The sequence below is a fragment of the Ylistrum balloti genome, unplaced genomic scaffold (assembly GCF_031769215.1).
Source record: "Ylistrum balloti isolate Yb309-2 unplaced genomic scaffold, AGI_CSIRO_Ybal_v1 Utg369734, whole genome shotgun sequence".
Taxonomy (NCBI): domain Eukaryota; kingdom Metazoa; phylum Mollusca; class Bivalvia; order Pectinida; family Pectinidae; genus Ylistrum; species Ylistrum balloti.
Genome location: NW_026781947.1, coordinates 711,257 through 733,406, shown reverse-complemented (window position 1 = coordinate 733,406; position 22,150 = coordinate 711,257). Strand labels below are relative to the sequence as shown.

The following is a 22,150-nucleotide window of genomic DNA, read 5'->3' as shown; positions in this document are numbered from 1 at the left end:
AAATCGTAGAATGCCCCTAGGAACTCGTTCTGATCATATCACAGCAGGACTTAAGAGAAATCAATCCAATTTTTATAATGTATATTTTGTTGCTATTTTCAGTACAACTCCAACCAGTCATCAGAGATATATTCTCAGTGTTTATTACCTGTTAAAAGGCCACATATGCCAGTTTGTGCAATTTATCATTACGGTATAAATTTCTTGGTAACAACACATTCGAGTATACACAGCTAGACTATGTAACATTTAATTATCTGTGAAGGATAACGATTAAATGGTTTCATCTGCTTCAAAATCAAGGTTACTTCTTCAGTCATAGAAGTCTGTGTTTCATGTGTTTTTAAAACCAGAAAAAAGATGAGAAACTATAACTAAGAAATACCCTTTTTGATTCAGATATTTTTTTGAATTCATGTTTCAGAACGGACAGAATCTCTATAATTTTTAACATGATCACCTGAATTTTTATCAGTTTTAATTCATTACAAAATATTTAAAATATTCTTGAAATTCACATGCATGTGCATGGTCCTATTCACACTGATGTCACTGTTTGACAAATTTCTATAAAAAGCAATGTTGACCTTGACCTTGGAACCTTGGAAAACAAATTTCTCAAAGATAAATAATGATCAAAATATCTGGGGAAAAAACAGTTGCTAGGGCGCCGACATCGCTAGGGTGCCGACATCGCTAGGGCGCCGACATCGCTAGGGCGCCGACATCGCTAGGACGCCGACATCGCTAGGACGCCATCGCTTGTGCGCAGACATCGCTAGGGCGCCGACATCGCTAGGGCGCCGACATCGCTAGGACGCCATCGCTAGGGCGCAGACATCGCTAGGGCGCCGACATCGCTAGGATGACATCGCTAGGGCGCTGACATCGCTAGGGTGCCGACATTGCTAGGGCGCCGACATCGCTAGGGCGCCGACATCGCTAGGGCCCTGACATCCCTAGGGCCCTGACATCGGGCCAGGATATGATGGTTGGATGTGATAGACAACATGGCAACACTTTTTTAGGGATGACAGGCAAGAGACACAGACAGAAGAAAAAGGAATGCATGAGCTTTACAGTTTAAATAGCTGGACTGTCAAATAATTTAAGGATGGACCTACACACAAACAGACAGAAAACATTGCACTTGTTACCCTTTTGACCAGCATACCAAATTTCAGCAAATTCAGTTTTTGTAAATATCATAACTATTCCATCAAAACAATTTTGTGCGAATTTGTAGAATTAGCTGGCTCTGAGACTGTAGATCTCATGCCTTTATTACAAAAAACTTAATCTAGAATCCTTCTTGCCCTTCAGCATGAATATTGATGTAAAACACAACATCAAATCCCTGACAAGTCCAAATCTCTGAGCATATTTCCAGACAAAGATCACAAGCGTACAACAAAAAGTTGACTTCAGACAATGTTTCATGCATGGCACTCCCATAAAGTGTCTGTCTGTTTTTCTAAATACATAAAATGTGGTGCAAAATTTATTTTTAATAGACAGCGGACAAATAAAATGTTATTTCCTGTCCTGGCTGAGCGATTTTCAAGGTAAACACGACCGCGGACAGCTGAATGATCATCAGGTGAAAACGATTTCCTGCAGGGTTACAATTGGTTTGATAGGCAGACTTTTCCAGTATGAAATTTCAGAGGGCTTTTGTGTTTCAATAAAATAAAAATATGATATGTGAATAACTGTGACCTTCCGATATACAATATTATAGTTGTTCCAATGTAATGGACAAAGATTCCTCTTTTCCTATGCCAGGCCATGGTAAAGAATATTTTCTCAACAATTTGTGGTAAACATTCCAGTGATTTGACAGGCATATACAGCAAGAGGATGTAGTAGATATTCTAGTGATTTGATGTGTTTTTTCTTATGAATCCAGCGATGAACTATTGATAAGCACATCCATAGTGAAAATACAAAAACCAAATGCTATTTCATTGTCCTGTTAAGTCCCCTTCCCCATCCCACCCTCTACCAACATGTGAACATGAGTCAGAGGTCAGGTGATGCCCCCCTCCTCCCCCCCACCAATATGTGAACTACAATCAGAGGTCATGTGATGCCCCAACTCTTTCCCCACCAATATGTGAACTTCAATCAGAGGTCATGTGATGCCCCCTCCCCCCCCCCCAACCAATATGTGAACTTCAATCAGAGGTCATGTGATGCCCCCTCCTCCCCCCCATCAATATGTGAACTTCATTCAGAGGTCATGTGATGCCCCCTCCTCCCCCCACCAATATGTGAACTTCATTCAGAGGTCATGTGATGCCACCCTCCTCCCCCCACCAATATGTGAATTTCAATCAGAGGTCATGTGATGCCCCCTCCTCCCCCCACCAATATGTGAACTTCAATCAGAGGTCATGTGATGCCCCCCTCCTCCCCCCACCAATATGTGAACTTCAATCAGAGGTCATGTGATGCCCCCCTCCCCCCCAACCAATATGTGAACTTCAATCAGAGGTCATGTGATGCCCCCCCTCCCCCCCCCACCAATATGTGAACTTCAATCAGAGGTCATGTGATGCCCCCTCCTCCCCCAACCAATATGTGAACTACAATCAGAGGTCATGTGATGCCCCAACTCTTTCCCCACCAATATGTGAACTTCAATCAGAGGTCATGTGATGCCCCCTCCCCCCCCCCCCCAACCAATATGTGAACTTCAATCAGAGGTCATGTGATGCCCCCTCCTCCCCCCACCAATATGTGAACTTCAATCAGAGGTCATGTGATGTCCCCCTCCTCCCCCCACCAATATGTGAACTTCAATCAGAGGTCATGTGATGCCCCAACCCTATCCCCACCTATGGGCAATCATGTCTGAAAATATAGTAATATATCTGCATCAGACATATTAAACACCTTTCTCCAACTAAGGGTTAAAACTCCTTAATGTACAAAAATACCTGCCATGAAATATGTCATAAAATGTGTCTTGTGCATCAAGTGTGACAATTCTGTAGACAATCTGTGTCCTTATTCTTAACATCTATACAAAATCTTGTCATTTTTCAAATTATAAATATTAATGGTGCATGACTACATGTATTTCTTTTTTTTCTTAACATTGACGATATTTTATTGTAATATATCTGCATCAGACATATTAAACACCTTAACTCACACTAAGGGTTAAAATATTTTATTGTACTGAGATATAATACCCACATGCCATGAAATATGTCATAAAATGTGTCTTGTGCATACTGAGTGTGAGCCACATTTGATTTCTACAATCTGTGTCACACTTATTCTTACACAGGATATTTTATTGTATTGAGATATACTGAATCTTTACATTTTTCACATTTGATTATAAATATTAATACACAGATATTTTATGTATTATACTGAGGTTTACAGCCACATTTGATTTCTACAAACTAACATTTACACAGGATATTTTATTGTACTGAGATATACTGAGGTTTACAGCCACATTTGATTTCTACAAACTTAACTCACACTTATAAGTACACAGGATATTTTATTGTACTGAGATATACTGAGGTTTACAGCCACATTTGATTTCTACAAACTGAACTCACACTTATGAGTACAAATTCACATTACGAAAAATAAAGAAAAAAATATCATTGCCTTCTTTCTTATTTCTGCCTACAATGTATTCTTTACAAAATGTCCTACAGCTAAATATGGCTCTAGCTGCATATATTTCCATGAATAAGGTTGACCCTAGCTTACCTTTAAGGTTGACCCTACCTTGCCTTTGATACAATGTGAGGGCAGTGGGCTTATTACAGGAAAAGAGTCCAAGTAAAAGTATTGACTTTTCAAAGCATGTACTGAAAACTCTTGAACAGCAATGATGTGGCTGGACTTATTGCCAGGCATGGGCTTACTATTAGATTAACACCATGTCTTGATAATTATAAAAAAAAGTAGGTTTTCATTTGTACAAATGTTCTAGAATAATATATCTGGTTCATGTAAAGCTATGATATAAATTCAAAACAACAAATCTTGACCATAACAAAGGTTGACCTGACACTGACCTTTTCATCTTCATCGTCGTCATCATTGGCATCTCCTGCTGTGATGACATCAGGGCTCTTGGCCAGCAGGGCACGGGAAATCTCTCGCTGGTAGGCAGCAAAGTCATCCTCATTGATATCAGAGACCGCATGACTCTGACAGCTTGGGGATTTGACAAGCTCCCTTTTAGGGGATGGCGACTTTGGCAGCTCCCTATTAGGGGACGGTGGTAAAGGCTCCTTTGTCGGAGAAATCTTTATTGGCGATAAATCGTTTAAGGCACCAGCTAGGGAATGAAAAATAAATGTGATACAGTGTTAATTCTTCACTGGTTCCCTTGGTTATCATTATTTTTTATATCATAACTGATTACACTCAGCAAATCTAATACGTAACTAACTGTGAAAATTAGAAAACTGAGTTAAGGCTGTATGCTACCTTAGATGTAATTTGTACTAGAGTGACCTCCCCTTCACACTATATCAGTTATTTTGATTTAAAATTTGCCTCTTGTACAAATGGTAATGGAAAAATGGTTGTTATTTCCCATCAATTTTGTCCCTGTATCTTGTATTAGAGATTTCATTCTCTAGTGAACATCATTATCTCCTAAGCATCTCATAAAATATCAAAACATATTGTGTAACATTGTATTTTGAAATAAGAGGCTCAATGGGCTTGCAACGCTCACTTGTTTGTTAATTGATATTAAGTTGTGTGTCATTGAAAAAATGAATGAACAAGTTTCAGCAATCTGTGAAGTATTTACAGGTTGTGCAGTTGAACAAACTTGGTAGCACTTTATTCTAGCATGCCAAAGGTCGAATATCAGTGCCCTGGGTCTTTTAGTTAATGGGAAGAAGTTGTTTGAATATTTTCATACATTTGACCCATGTGACCTTGAAAGTAGGTCAAGGTAATTCATTTGAACAAACTTGGTGCCCATTATCCCAGCATGCCACAGGTCCAATATCAGTACCCTGGGCCTTTCAGTTCATAGGAAGAAGTCATTTGAAGATTTTCATACATTTGACCCTTCAGTTCAAGTGAAGGACAAAGGTGCACCTTGAACAAACTTGGTTGGCCCTTCAGTTCAAGTAAGTTACAAACCCTTCACCTTATTGAAAAGATGACTTGGCCCTTCAGTTCAAGTGACAGACAGATGGTGCACCTTGGAATAAGCTCACTTGGCCCTTCAGTTCAAGTGACGGACAGATGGTGCACCTTGGAATAAGCTCACTTGGCCCTTCAGTTCAAGTGAAGGACAGATGGTGCACCTTGGAATAAGCTCACTTGGCCCTTCAGTTCAAGTGACGGACAGATGGTGCACCTTGGAATAAGCTCACTTGGCCCTTCAGTTCAAGTGACGGACAGATGGTCACCTTGGAATAAGCTCACTTGGCCCTTCAGTTCAAGTGACGGACAGATGGTGCACCTTGGAATAAGCTCACTTGGCCCTTCAGTTCAAGTGACGGACAGATGGTCACCTTGGAATAAGCTCACTTGGCCCTTCAGGTCAAGTGACAGACAGATGGTGCACCTTGGAATAAGCTCACTTGGCCCTTCAGTTCAAGTGACAGACAGATGGTGCACCTTGGAATAAGCTCACTTGGCCCTTCAGTGAGCTAAAAAAGTTTTCTTTCATCTTTTACTTGTTAGATTAATTTTCTTTTTCACGATGAATTGTAAAAAATAGTCCTGAATCTTTAGGGTGTGGTCTACAGTAGAGGTTGTGCTAGCACATCATGTAGTGACACAGTGACACTTAAGACAAGACACAGACCCAACATGTCACAGATAAGTGTCTCACTCCAGTTCTCTACTACACCTTCTGTTGTATATAAATAAAGGCATATATATACTTAACTGCCATTGTTGTTAACCTTTTGTAAATAGAAATGTAGGATGACTCACATACAGTTTATTATATAACATATATATATCTTTTCTACCCTAAACATGTTAAAATTTTATAATATAACCCAGACCTAGTGATAACTATTTGTAATCTTTCACTTCTAAAGTGAAGCCATAAACCTGTTTCTCAGTACCGTTATTATCCTAATTTAAAACCTGATGAAAATTATTCTATTTAAAAACCTGATGAAAATTTGATCTTAATCTCTCTGTAAGGTAGCATGTGTTCAATGATAATGTTCAGTGTCAAATGTTTTAGATTTAATGCAGACCGTTCTTCTTTGTTAGAAACTAGAAACTTGAATATCAACTTCCATCCCCAGTGATGTCTCCAACCCGAGCTTAGCATAGAGCACAAGCTGTTAGATATAACAGCAGCTCTTATATCACAACCTGTAAGATGTGTGACGTTTCAATGACTTAACACTGTCACCTTCATCAGACAAAACCTGTTTGAATTATAATAGTCTTTGTTGAAGCAATACCTATGTGTCAATATTGGGGGAAAAACTCTATAAATATCAGCCACAAGCTACAATTATTTTCCTTCCCCCCCTCCCAAAAAAAAAAAAACCTGATATAAAATACAAGACAGGCGGACAGACAACCCTTCATTTGTATTGGTCATCAAAATTGTGTGATTTTGAAATAAAACATTGATTTAGTAAAAAAAATAAAAATTTTTTTGATGTTAAAACTAATTTTTTTTTAAAAGTTTGGAATTTTGATTGTATCATTTGTTTCTTTATGCAGGTGTTTTGGTCAATATGTACATAGTAACACTAATACTGCTTACCTTAACAATACTGAGTAGACAGATCACCTACCTGCATAAATTACAGGTAAGACAAGGTAACAGGTGTTATTTACAGGTATAAAAGTATTGTCTGTAATATCTATAGTGCAAGTATTTCTCTCATACAATATCGGACTAAAAATCAGGGCGGGCTTATTACAGGGCAATGGAACAGATGTTGCTTGTATTTCTGCAGAGCTGGCAAAAGACATGGTGGGCTTAAAAGCTGGCACAAGATAATAGCCTGATAAATATGTCATATCATAAACAACTCTAATTGACACTGGAGGGACTGTCTATATCCTAGACACTACCCTGGGACTGTCTATACCCTAGACACTACCCTGGGACTGTCTATACCCTAGACACTATCCTGGGACTGTCTATACCCTAGACACTATCCTGGGACTGTCTATACCCTAGACACTATCCTGGGACTGTCTATATCCTAGGCACTATCCAGGGACTGTCTATACCCTAGACACTACCTGGGACTGTCTATACCCTAGACACTACCCTGGGACTGTCTATATCCTAGACACTACCCTGGGACTGTCTATACCCTAGACACTATCCTGGGACTGTCTATACCCTAGACACTACCCTGGGACTGTTTATACCCTAGACACTACCCTGGGACTGTCTATATCCTAGACACTATCCTGGGACTGTCTATACCCTAGACACTACCCTGGGACTGTCTATATCCTAGACACTACCCTGGGACTGTCTATACCCTAGACACTATCCTAGGACTGTCTATATCCTAGACACTACCCTGGGACTGTCTATACCCTAGACACTACCCTGGGACTGTCTATATCCTAGACACTATCCTGGGACTGTCTATACCCTAGACACTATCCTGGGACTGTCTATACCCTAGACACTATCCTAGGACTGTCTATATCCTAGACACTACCCTGGGACTGTCTATACCCTAGACACTACCCTGGGACTGTCTATATCCTAGACACTATCCTGGGACTGTCTATACCCTAGACACTATCCTGGGACTGTCTATACCCTAGACACTATCCTGGGACTGTCTATACCCTAGACACTATCCTGGGACTGTCTATACCCTAGACACTATCCTGGGACTGTCTATACACTAGACACTATCCTGGGACTGTCTATACCCTAGACACTATCCTGGGACTGTCTATACCCTAGACACTATCCTGGGACTGTCTATACCCTAGACACTATCCTGGGACTGTCTATACCCTAGACACTATCCTGGGACTGTCTATACCCTAGACACTATCCTGGGACTGTCTATACCCTAGACACTACCCTGGGACTGTCTATACCCTAGACACTACCCTGGGACTGTCTATATCCTAGACACTACCCTGGGACTGTCTACATCCTAGACACTATCCAGGGACTGTCTATATTCTAGACACTATCCTGGGACTGTCTATATCCTAGACACTACCCTGGGACTGTCTATATCCTAGACACTATCCTGGGACTGTCTATATCCTAGACACTATCCTGGGACTGTCTATACCCTAGACACTATCCTGGGACTGTCTATACCCTAGACACTATCCTGGGACTGTCTATATCCTAGACACTACCCTGGGACTGTCTATATCCTAGACACTATCCTGGGACTGTCTATACCCTAGACACTATCCTGGGACTGTCTATACCCTAGACACTATCCAAGGACTGTCTATACCCTACACACTATCCTGGTACTGTCTATACCCTAGACACTATCCTGGGACTGTCTATATCCTAGACACTATCCTGGGACTGTCTATACCCTAGACACTATCCTGGGACTGTCTATACCCTAGACACTATCCTGGGACTGTCTATATCCTAGACACTATCCAGGGACTGTCTTTACCCTAGACACTATCCTGGAACTGTCTATACCCTAGACACTATCCTTGGACTGTCTATACCCTAGACACTATCCTGGGACTATCTAGTACACCCTTGCTCTATAAAAGGCTCTTGACCTGGAACCTGTTCTCAAGACACGCTCACTACATTCCAGAGCTAAACTTAATCAGTTGCTCATTACTTGACCTGGCACAGACATGATGACATCATGGTCTGCATGTGTTTACCTGTCATTGCTTGGTTCACCTGGTGCATACTCTGTTATAATGAACCTACCTGATGTGTACCATGCACAATGTTTAGGTAACTAGACAATGTCTGTAAGGATGTCTCCCCTCCAATATATATACAGGTTAATATTCTATAAATAGTAACAGCAACCTTGACCTTTTGAGCCGTGGAATATGAACTTCTCTGAGGTATTGTTATAAGAAAGGAAATGCATTTACCTGAGAGTCAGGTACATAAAGAGAGGGGTATATTTACCCAAGTGTCAGGGAGGGAGAGACAGGTGTATATTTACCTTTACAGAGTGTCAGTGAGGTAGAGACAGGTGTATATTTACCTGAGTGTCAGTGAGGTAGAGACAGGTATATATTTACCTGAGTGTCAGGTAGGTAGAGACATGTGTATATTTACCTTTACAGAGTGTCAGGAAGGTAGAGACACATGTATATTTATCAGAGTGTCAGGGAGGTAGAGACAGGTGTATGTTTACCTTTACAGAGTGTCAGGAAGGTAGAGACACGTGTATATTTATCAGAGTGTCAGGAAGGTAGAGACACGTGTATATTTATCAGAGTGTCAGGGAGGTAGAGACAGGTGTATATTTACCTTTACAGAGTGTCAGGAAGGTAGAGACACGTGTATATTTATCAGAGTGTCAGGGAGGTAGAGACACGTGTATATTTATCAGAGTGTCAGGGAGGTAGAGACATGTGTATATTTACCTTTACAGAGTGTCAGGAAGGTAGAGACACGTGTATATTTATCAGAGTGTCAGGGAGGTAGAGACAGGTGTATATTTATCAGAGTGTCAGGGAGGTAGAGACATGTGTATATTTACCTTTACAGAGTGTCAGGAAGGTAGAGACACGTGTATATTTATCAGAGTGTCAGGGAGGTAGAGACAGGTGTATATTTATCAGAGTGTCAGGTAGGTAGAGACAGGTGTATATCTATCAGAGTGTCAGGGAGGTAGAGACAGGTGTATATTTACCTGAGTGTCAGGGAGGTAGAGACAGGTGTATATTTACCTGAGTGTCAGGGAGGTAGAGACAGGTGTATATTTACCTGAGTGTCAGGTAAGTAGAGACAGGTGTATATTTACCTTTACAGAGTGTAAGGGAGGTAGAGACAGGTGTATATTTATCAGCGTGTCAGGTAGGTAGAGACAGGTGTATATTTACAGAGTGTCAGGTAGGTAGAGACAGGTGTATATTTACCTGAGTGTCAGGGAGTTAGAGACAGGTGTATATTTACAGAGTGTCAGGGAGTTAGAGACAGGTGTATATTTACCTGAGTGTCAGGGAGGTAGAGACAGGTGTATATTTACAGAGTGTCAGGGAGTTAGAGACAGGTGTATATTTACCTGAGTGTCAGGGAGTTAGAGACAGGTGTATATTTACAGAGTGTCAGGGAGGTAGAGACAGGTGTATATTTACAGAGTGTCAGGGAGTTAGAGACAAGTGTATATTTACCTGAGTGTCAGGGAGTTAGAGACAGGTGTATATTTACCTGAGTGTCAGGTAGGTAGAGACAGGTGTATATTTACCTTTACAGAGTGTCAGGAAGGTAGAGACAGGTGTATATTTACAGAGTGTCAGGGAGTTAGAGACAGGTGTATATTTACCTGAGTGTCAGGGAGTTAGAGACAGGTGTATATTTACCTGAGTGTCAGGGAGGTAGAGACAGGTGTATATTTATCAGAGTGTCAGGAAGGTAGAGACAGGTGTATATTCATCAGAGTGTCAGGTAGGTAGAGACAGGTGTATATTTACAGAGTGTCAGGGAGGTAGAAACAGGTGTATATTTACAGAGTGTCAGGGAGTTAGAGACAGGTGTATATTTACAGAGTGTCAGGTAGGTACAGACTGGTGTATATTCATCAGAGTGTCAGGTAGGTAGAGACAGGTGTATATTTACAGAGTGTCAGGGAGGTAGAGACAGGTGTATATTTACAGAGTGTCAGGTAAGTAGAGACAGGTGTATATTTATCAGAGTGTCAGGGAGGTAGAGACAGGTGTATATTTACCTTTACAGAGTGCCAGGTAGGTAGAGACAGGTGTATATTTACAGAGTGTCAGGGAGTTAGAGACAGGTGTATATTTACAGAGTATCAGGTAGGTTGAGAGGGGGTTTACTTACCTGAGTGCTGGGAGGGTCGAAAGGTGCATATTTATTTTAGTGTCAGCAAGGTAGATACAGTGGCATATTTATGTGTGAGATAGGGAAGTATAGTAGAATCAAGAGAAGGGGGTCTATATTTACCTGAGTGTCGTGGAGGTAGAGAGGGGGGTAGCTTGAGAATGTCGAGGCGTTCTATGAAGTAGAGGCGCTGCTCCTCGGCAGGCCCTGACAGCCCCTCACCAGCTAAAACCCTGCACAGGAAATCCTCAATTCCTGGCAATAATTCTGTAACAAATAAAAAAGATATTAAAACAAACATAAACAAGATGAAGTGAATTATAAAGAATTGAAATATTTTCCAAAATTCCTCAGAACTAAACATACAAATATTATGCAGAATTGAAACTAAATGTAAAGCATACTCATTATTACATGACAAAGCATATGAAAGTGAGATCTTGTCTTGTATCAAAATGCTTTCATTGCTGTTGATATCTAAATGAATAAAAACATTTTTACCAGATATCCATGGGTAAAAATTTCGAAGTTGCTGCAGTTTTTCAAACTCAGATGAATTTAAACGTTCCTCCATTCATATAAGCATTCTAAATAGATGAAATATTCACAGACGAAAATTTTAACCATGAAGTAGTCGTACATGAAAAGTTGAGCAACGAAACCGACTTCAACACCTCTGTGCTCTAATCAGAGACCAAAATTGTAGAAAAGTGAAAAACTGACACTGGAATTTTAAAACATCCACATGTATGTTGAATACTGCCCAAGTAATGAAGATTCAAGTATAAAAGCTGAGACGGAGCTATTTTCATGAGTAGTTGATAAGATGAAGGAATTCCATACAAAAAACTTTGGTAGTTCTACAGACCAGTGATGAATGGAGCACTCTCACTATCAAAGAGCAGACGGTCGCTGTAAAATCTTCTGCTTTGAAAGACATATGCTATACAGTTCAGAGACAGTACATGGCCGGAGTAACCAACAACAGAAAACCTCTGGAATCATATTTATGTTTGTAGAAAAAACAAAGATGATGTAGATGTTTATATGTGTAATCACATTCAGGCACAACTTCTTTTTTTGACTCAAAGTTTGGGAAGCTTACAAAAGGTTGAATAACTGCTGCCAGTGTCTCTACTGATGACTGACACAACTTTATCGTTAATTGTATACAACCCAAAATATCTTGCTGTACTTAATTACCCGCAGTGTCTTATGTATCTAAAATATCTTACATATCCAAGATGTCTTATTATATCTAAAATGTCTTACATATCCAAGATATCTTAATAAATCTGAAATGTCTTACATATCCAAGATGTCTTATATATCTAAAATGTCTTACATATCCAAGGTGTCTTATATATCTAAAATGTCTTACATATCCAAGGTGTCTTATTATATCTAAAATGTCTTTGATATCCCAGGTGTCTGAATATGTCTGAAATGTCTTACATATCCTAAGTGTCTTACAAAGCTAAATGTCTTACATATCCAAGATGTCTTAATATGTCTGAAATGTCTTACATATCCAAAATGTCTTAATATGTCTGAAATGTCTTACATATCCTAAGTGTCTTATATATCTGAAATGTCTTACATATCCTAAGTGTCTTATATATCTGAAATGTCTTACATATCCTAAGTGTCTTATATATCTGAAATGTCTTACATATCCAAGATGTCTTAATATGTCTGAAATGTCTTACATATCCAAGATGTCTTAATATATCTAAAATGTCTTACATATCCAAGGTGTCTTATATATCTAAAATGTCTTACATATCCCAGGTGTCTTATATATCTGAAATGTCTTACATATCCAAGGTGTCTTATATATCTAAAATGTCTTACATATCCAAGGTGTCTTACATATTTAAACATCCTTTATCTCTGCAGTCTCTATAATAACTCAACTATCTTATATATATCCAAAGTGTCTAATATGTAAAGATGTCTTACATATCTGAAATGTCTTACATATTTAAACATCCTTTATCTCTGCAGTCTCTATAATAACTCAACTATCTTATATATATCCAAAGTGTCTAATATGTAAAGATGTCTTACATACCTAATCATCTTACATAGTTTAAGTGTGTAATAAACCTGAAATGTGTTACAGTTTAGTTTAAAACATATTTTATTTGCCAAAATTTGACAACAACGGATTGGGCACAAGTTATTTCAACATTATCAACGCCCTCTCAGTGTGTTACGACTGAATACATACATTCTATCTCCCACATTCTATCTCCCACATTCTATCTCCAGTAAGCTAACCAATCTCTATCTGACATAACGATGATGTTACATCGTGGTGCCAGTCATTTTTATGTATTCAGATTTATTTTCAAGTAAAAAAGCAGAAAACTTTTTTTTTCTGGAAAACCCGCACAAGAAAAAGAAACCATATGTGTGCACAAAACCTCAACGTTCTTTATTTTGAACTTGTGAATATAAAATCTGTTTGAAGATGTGGAGAAACAGACTGGTTATCAGTATTCTCTGGGCTGTATGTTATGGTCACGGCTATCTGTCAGAGGTAACGCTAGTCAGGCTGATGATTACAGGAATTGTTAGGAAATTGGAGAATGGGAGGCTGGTATAAGAATGGGTTAAGCAGATAAATAATTTTCTATGTATCTTTGTGTATAACGTCCAGGAGCTACCTTTAAGTATGGGTACAAGATTTATTCTTGATTTATATACAGTGCTGGCAATATAAACTGTACTTTCTCCAGGTAAACTCAGGAAACTGACAGAGAAAAAAAACAACTTTTTTTGTCACTTGCTGCAAAAAGGTACCAGTTGTTTTCTCTGTTTTAAGCCAAGCAGAATGGGAAAAGTAGAGGTACCTGTTACCTCAATACAGTGTGCTCATCTGAATTCAAAACAGGTATATCTCCAAATCATTTTGGATCTTGTTTTTTTCAAATCCATTTCAAATTCAAACACGCACTGCTTCAATTAAGTGGATCGGAGTGACATATGAATTTTTTTAAGGTCCATCCAGTTTTTTCTGAGAAGTAGAAATGACAAACTGTTCATCTAATGTTCTCCAAATTCATATTAAATAAACTATGCACAAATAGGTACCAAGAGGAATTCACATGATGAGATTTGAATTTGAAATGCAAAGTGGTGCGATGAACCTATGATGCCCAATGTACAGAACAAACGGTTATTTTCAGGGGATGATATTTTCTTTTTTTTCGCGGTACATTAATGTGATCATGAAAATCATCCATGAAATAACGCAATACGTGGTAAATTAAATTTAAAAATTTTAGAAAGATCTACCAGTTACTCACTGTGAGACCAAAGTAACCAGCATTGTTTCAGACAGAAAACAGATGGAATGGAAATACAATGCATAATGGCTGCAGAAGACACCGAAAGTATAAAACTATGTCACATACATGTTCCTGAAGAGTCAAGTGTACCACATGAACTGCGTATAATTAGTCAAAAACAGCAAATGCACTTAGACCTAATCATCTCCTCTAATATAATTAATACAGAATTGTACCCTAAAGCTATCCATTATCCATCAAGACAGGTACTTCACTTCACTAAAACTCTTGTATTCTTTACACACTTCTTACTTACCGTATATATCCGCTAATAAACCCATGTCTGGTAATAAGCCCACCCACATCTGTTGATATTTTAGAAGGATTAATAACAAATCCTGTATTGTTGTCCTGTCATAAGCCCAGCCACATCTGTTGATGTTTCAGAAGGATTACAAACAAATTCTGTAAAAGTGTTCTGAAATAAGCCCATCTCCCTGATTTGAGTCAGTGGTATCATTTACAGGAAAACTTTTTATTCGGTTTATCTTTATTTAAAAGCTGATATCATCTCTCTCATTCCATTTTTTATTCTTAAAAATAAAACTGTGAGACTTGAGTAAGTGGTATCATTTACAGGAAAACTTTTTATTCGGTTTATCTTTATTTAAAAGCTGATATCATCTCTCTCATCAATCAAAAATAAAACTGAAAGTATAAATGACTGAATTCCATCAAACTAAATTAATGTTTCTTATGAAAACTGAGTTATTAAGCAATCAGTACTCAATATCTCAGACCAGGATCAACTTAAAAGGTTTTCATTGTATCATAATCAATCTACACCAACTTCAATATGTTCCAGTAATGTCATTTATAAGTGCAATTTTCTCTAAAAATACTTCTCACTTTTATATGGACAGGAACTCTATCTGTAAATCTGAAATGTTTTCTAAAAGGAATCAAAAACACCAGTTACAGCTAGAATGTCTACTTTTTAAACTGAATAAAGTTTGAACTTGAAATCTGCAATTAGAGTAAATATATCTTATTATAATAATCCCATGTGAGAAGAAATGGAGCCCCAACTATAATAGGAAATCAATTTCAGGACTTTTTTTACCTGGATCAATCACATTTTATAAATAAACACATAAAGTAATTTGAACACCTGTATAAACATGACCATCAGGTACCACTATACATAGTTCTACAAGGTCACCTGTATAATCTGGACACCTGTAAACACAAGACCATCAGCTAGGTACCACTATACAAAGTTCTACAAGGTCACCTGTGTAATTTGGACACCTGTATTAACAAGACCATCAACTTGACATCACCATACCTAATTCTATAAGTTCACCTGTATAATCTGGACACCTGTATACACAAGACCATCAGCTAGGTACCACTATACAAAGTTCTACAAGGTCACCTGTGTAATCTGGACACCTGTATACACAAGACCATCAGCTAGGTACCACTATACAAAGTTCTACAAGGTCACCTGTGTAATCTGGACACCTGTATACACAAGACCATCAGCTAGGTACCACTATACCTAATTCTATAAGGTCACCTGTGTAATCTGGACACCTGTATACACAAGACCATCAGCTAGGTACCACTATACCTAATTCTATAAGGTCACCTGTATAATCTGGACACCAGTATAAACAAGACCATCAGCTAGGTACCACTATACCTAATTCTATAAGGTCACCTGTGTAATCTGGACACCTGTATACACAAGACCATCAGCTAGGTACCACTATACCTAATTCTATAAGGTCACCTGTGTAATCTGGACACCTGTATACACAAGACCATCAGCTAGGTACCACTATACCTAATTCTATAAGGTCACCTGCGTAATCTGGACACCTGTATACACAAGACCATCAACTTGACATCACTATACCTAATTCTATAAGGTCACCTGTATAATCTGGACACCTGTATACACAAGACCATCAACTTGACATCACTATACCTAATTCTATAAGGTCACCTGTGTAATCTGGACACCTGTATACACAAGACCATCAACTTGACATCACTATACCTAATTCTATAAGGTCACTTGTGTAATCTGGACACCTGTACACACAAGACCATCAACTTGACATCACTATACCTAATTCTATAAGGTCACCTGTATAATCTGGACACCTGTATACACAAGACCATCAACTTGACATCACTATACCTAATTCTATAAGGTCACCTGCTTATTGCTAAATATGTATGGTATCTACATTTTAGGGTATTTACAGTACAGGATATTTACAGTACAGGATGTTTACAGTACTGGGTGTTTACAGTACTGGATGTTTACCATAAACACTGATTCTGTATAACACCCAGATATTTACAGTACAGGGTGTTTACCATAAACACTGATTCTGTATAATACCTAGATATTTACAGTACTGGATATTTACAGTACAGGGTGTTTACCATAAACACTGATTCTGTATAACACCCAGATATTTACAGTACAGGATATTTACAGTACTGGATGTTTACAGTACTGGGTGTTTACCATAAACACTGATACTGTATAATACCTAGATATTTACGGTACTGGATGTTTACAGTACTGGGTGTTTACCATAAACACTGATTCTGTATAACACCCAGATATTTACAGTACAGGATATTTACAGTACTGGATGTTTACAGTACTGGGTGTTTACCATAAACACTGATACTGTATAATACCTAGATATTTACAGTACTGGGTATTTACGGTAAAGACTTTAGTACTGTATAATACCTGCAATCAAGTTCTCAGTTTGAGTAATAGGACTTAAAGGCTTTCTTCACAAGAAAGCGTGGGAACTTCAATCGAGACCCGTCAAAGTGTATAGGGGATCAATCAAGTGTTTCACCTGGTCTTCAGGTGTGATATCGCCAAGTACTGGATATATTCTCCAATCTTACCTGTAATCACTGGTCTCATCAAACTCACTCAACCTTTCATTTACTTTTAAAATCTAAGACATTTTTTTTTTACATTTTCAATAACTCAGTTTGTACGTTGAACACTTCTGGAGTAGTGAGTCTGTTTCCCTATATAAATATCCTGTCTTACAATCACCATACACTCATCATTCCTAGTAATCTGCCTTTAATTGGTCAACATTGTCGTACATATAGGAAGTACACCCAAGCTTCCCCAAACCAGACACACTAATTTAGCTGTCGAATAAAACACATTTCAAGAGATGCATGTTGATAAAAATTATGGGAAAGATTTACAGTCGTCATTGTGATATCATTAAGAAATATTCTCCAATTTTTCTATGTGCGATATGAAGATGGACGTGTTTGATGCTTGTTAGTTTGCCTGTTGGGTCCGTTGTACGATATGAAGATGGACGTGTTTGATGCTCATTAGTTTGCCTGTTGGGTCCGTTGTACGATATTTGCCTGTTGGGTCCGTTGTACGATATGAAGATGGACGTGTTTGATGCTCGTTAGTTTGCCTGTTGGGTCCGTTGTACGATATGAAGATGGACGTGTTTGATGCTCGTTAGTTTGCCTGTTGGGTCCGTTGCACGATATGAAGATGGACATGTTTGATGCTCGTTAGTTTGCCTGTTGGGTCCGTTGTACGATATGAAGATGGACGTGTTTGATGCTCGTTAGTTTGCCTGTTGGGTCCGTTGTACGATATGAAGATGGACGTGTTTGATGCTCATTAGTTTGCCTGTTGGTTCTGTTGTTGTATACCTTGTTCTCATTTGAGAACGAGCCATTACTTACTTGGAATGCCCAAGATTTAGATAGCGGGTGCTGTCAATGAAGCAGAAGATTCTTACTCTTCTGGAACACCTTGTCTTATTCTCCATGTACTTTTTAAGTAGTCTACTTGTAAATCTTTCCTTTGTTCATATTTTCCCTAGTTTCATTGAATTTGTGTTTAGATTAAGAGTAGCTTGACCTGTTGGGATCTTGTTGGATTTTTTAGCTGTATATTGCAAAATGACTCGTTCAATTGGACACAATAAATGAAGCCAGTGGTGGTTTCACTTTGTCAGTGAATTCTATTACCTTGTTCTATTTTTAGGAGCTATGACCTTGCCTTTAAGTATTCCCCATTACAAATCACTATACAATATATTATCAATAATTTCTCACTTCTGAATTGTGACCTTACTATGACCTTCACCTTCCTACTGTTATGCCCTTGATCTGACTCTAGAAGCCTAATTTTACTATAAGCATCTGATCTTGATCTAACTATTGGTACATGACCTTGATCTTACTCCAGGACACTGATCTTAGTATAGGTATGACCTTGATGTTCCTCTATATCTCTGATCCCATTATCAGTATATGACCTTGACCTATGACCCTGACCTTACGGACCACTATATAGATGTACAGGGGTTTACAATATATTAATATACTCTGCCAATACATGATAATACAATTAAATATACATGTTTAACTTGTAATTCAACATTTCAGCAATTAACGTCGCTAGAAACTAATTAACATCTGATTTAATGAAACCATCCATTTGTATCATAAATACAGGCTGATCGAAGGGACCCATTAAAACATTTACAGAGACGAATTTAAACTCAAGGTTGAGCAGAATCTATTAAACAGATACACAACAACGGTATACAGTCACAACAAACCATCGATAGCATGTCCTCCCCTCGTTATGGATTTTTAATTCGCTGTAAGTAATGAGTTGTCTACAACTGGTTCAACATTAATAAGACATGACAAAACCACAGGTATCCATATATTACCTGTACCACTGAATACAGTGCCACACTTACTGCTGACACACCTATATGAAATTACATTGTACTGCAACACACTTCAGAGTTATTTGAAACTTTTAAAAATAAATTTAAAAATTTTAAGTTTTATGCAACATAGCACAGTCAATTTCATGATTTATCACTGAAAAATATAGTTTTCACAGATCTGCCCTCAATAGAGACAACAAATGCTTATAAATTCAGAATTACAAGCCTGTTTTTTCCCAGTAGAAGAGCTGGATGTCCTTCAAAAAGACTGGATTATAAGAAAGCCATCATTACAATATGAGATACAAGAATCTGTGAGAGAGACAGAGACAGAGAGAAAGACAGACAGAGACAGAGAGAGAGAGACAGACAGACAGAGAGAGAGAGAGAGAGAGAGAGAGAGAGAGAGAGAGAGAGAGAGAGAGAGAGAGAGAGAGAGAGAGAGGGAGGGAGGGAGGGAGGGAGAGAAAGAGAGAGAGGGAGGGAGGGAGGGAGAGAAGAGAGAGAGAGAGAGAAAGACAGAGAGAGAGAAGAGAGAGAGAGAGACACACACACACACAGAGAAGAGAGACAGAGAGACAGAGAGAGAGAGAGAGAGAGAGAGAGACAGACAGACAGAGACAGACACAGAGAGAGAAAGAGAGAGAGATGAAGCAGAAGGATAAATAATGCTTTAGACCAATCAGACCAAAACAAGAGATTTGGATCAATCACGTTTGTTTATATGCTAGATTTATTGATCCCAAGAAGAACTAGGGTCGTTTTGAAGCAGGTCTCCTTGTAGTAGCTGGTGGCTACCTCAATGAACAACATATGGGAGGCCAATCACATGCTATCCATAGCAGTTAGGATAAAGTTTCTTGTTTAAGGACACAAGACCATTAGCATGGTCTTGTCTGTTTCTTAGCTATGTCGAGTGGAGCCTGGTGGCAAAAATGTCTTCTTATTGAATGGCTGTTTACGGAAGTTTATTCTCAAAATTCTAAATATTGTTTCCTTGTGTGAATTGTATTTCTTAAAACATTCATTTAGTTATGTATACAGTAAACATTTCAGACAGCTTTTGTGAGTTTGTTAGTGTAGCTTAGGCTAAATATGGTGGATCATTGCGTGTGTCTGTGACCGTTATTACCGGGGTCAACAGCCATGTCAACAGTCTTGTCTCAATCAATACTATAAATTACCGTGTGTCGATTGTCATAATTCTTTTGGATGATAACACAGACTACTGAATGATGTAGCTAAATACTAGGCCCATTGTTACAACAATGAAGTCCTCTATAGACCTAGCAATCTCCCAGATCATCTTTCCGTTTTAGCCAGGAACAAAAACTAAAATATTTCTGTTTCGAGTTGAATGGTATATCAATTAGATAGAGTAACTGATATACGCATATGTAGCCCGTAACTCATGTTGTCTCAAAATGTACAACCGCCATGTCTACTTCATTCATCTACCAATGTTTGTAACACTCGGCCCAGAAAGGCAGTAATATTCTATATTTATGTCCCATGTCACAGTTACGTTGATATTCATATAAAATGTATCGCAATATCATAGGTTTATTTTCCTCGTCTTACACAAACACCATTTGGCGTTGACACAGAAGTAGCTAATTCAAATTTAATCATATTTTTTCTTACTTCAGAGCAGAAATTAAAATGATAGAACTCTTTCCCCAATTAAATTTTGTCAGTTCAGTGTTTGAAAAATTCCCTGTTTAAGAGAAAAATTTCTCCATGTTTTTAGTACATTTTACTGATACGGAAATAATTAACATTCAGAGCAGAAAATGTTACATATGGAAATATTCCCCCTTTCCTGTAGTAAAACTTGTCTAGATTCATCCCTGTGTATTAAGTGGTATTTCAAGCTTACTGCATGTCTTTACTTCAATTACTGTGATAAAGATACCACGTCATACAGATTTTTTCACCGCTCCAGTACAGAAGTCTATACAATGTTAAATTGTGGCGATTTTTTCCTCGTAAATTGAGTATTTCCTTTGACAAATTTTCAGCAGAATGTTAGTGCTAATTAGAATTCTATAGACAGCAGACAACATGTGTCTGTAAATTTCATTTCGGTCATCATTTTAAACAATTATCCAATCCTGTTTATAAAATGATATTTTCACATTATTTTGCTACTTGTTGCACACATAAATCTACTGAAATGGCACAGAGTCAGCTGAACCAAGAGACTTAAGTGGCCAATGACACTAAAACACAGCAATACAAGATAATTAGTTACATCAAACAGTACATATGTAGGTCGTGGCTGTGGGAACGCCCATCATCATTCACAGAGCCTAGTACCAGACAACTGCACTCCACTAAATATTGTGGTGCAACCCAGGAAGCCTTGTTTTAATATTCTAATAAATAATTATTTTTGAAAAGAAGGAGGTTGATAAACCATAAAAAGAAACACAACACAAAGAGGACCAATCAGGGTAAGAAAAAGGCTTGAACAATTCTTCGTAAGTAAGGGCTATAATGTTGACTCTTTAAACGGGGTTAAAACCAGTTTGTCGAAGATCATAATACTTCAGAAACAGACTCTAACAAACCAAGAGGGATTAGTCATTTCTACAAAATATCAGGGACCATAACCAGATAGAAATGTCAGTATTTTCACAATCTTCACCAAGATCAATTATAATCTGTGTGATGATCAGAACTTTCATATGAAAACACAAAGAAAATGAAATGAAATAAGCATCTGCAAGGCTTCAAGGTTTTGTTTTGTATGACTTCATTTTCATGTTAAAATTTGAAATCACTATACATTTGATTTTTTAACGAATATCTTTTCATTGTTCCAAAGGTAACATTCTAATTGTTTTTACAGAATCTAATGTTTTTATAACAGTCAGGGTCAGGAGGATAGTACTGTCAAAAAGTATCCCATATATGGAATCCATGTATCCGTGGAACATATAGGAAGACATACAAAAAATTTTGCAAGGGACTCACTTTAGCCCCTCCCCCAACCTCTCCCTTTCTTAGCAATCCTGCAGTAGAATACAGCAGACTCTGTTTTAAGGGTCTTCGATCATTAAAGACCCCTGAACTGATCGTAGACAGCACCTTAA

The 22,150-nt window shown here is 38.1% G+C and overlaps 1 protein-coding gene across 1 annotated transcript in view; it reads right to left on the bottom strand.

Moving 5' to 3' along the window:
• The window catches only part of LOC132543014 (uncharacterized), a 39,528-nt gene extending 27,976 nt beyond the window's left edge, over positions 1 to 11,552 (bottom strand). Inside the window, exons 1-3 of the mRNA XM_060206469.1 lie at positions 11,480 to 11,552; positions 11,102 to 11,245; positions 4,053 to 4,318 (exon numbers count right to left, since the gene is read on the bottom strand). Coding sequence (XP_060062452.1) covers positions 4,053 to 4,318; positions 11,102 to 11,245; positions 11,480 to 11,552 — 483 coding nt within the window. The remainder of the gene's footprint in view (positions 1 to 4,052; positions 4,319 to 11,101; positions 11,246 to 11,479) is intronic.
• Between the last annotated feature and the right edge of the window lie 10,598 nt (positions 11,553 to 22,150).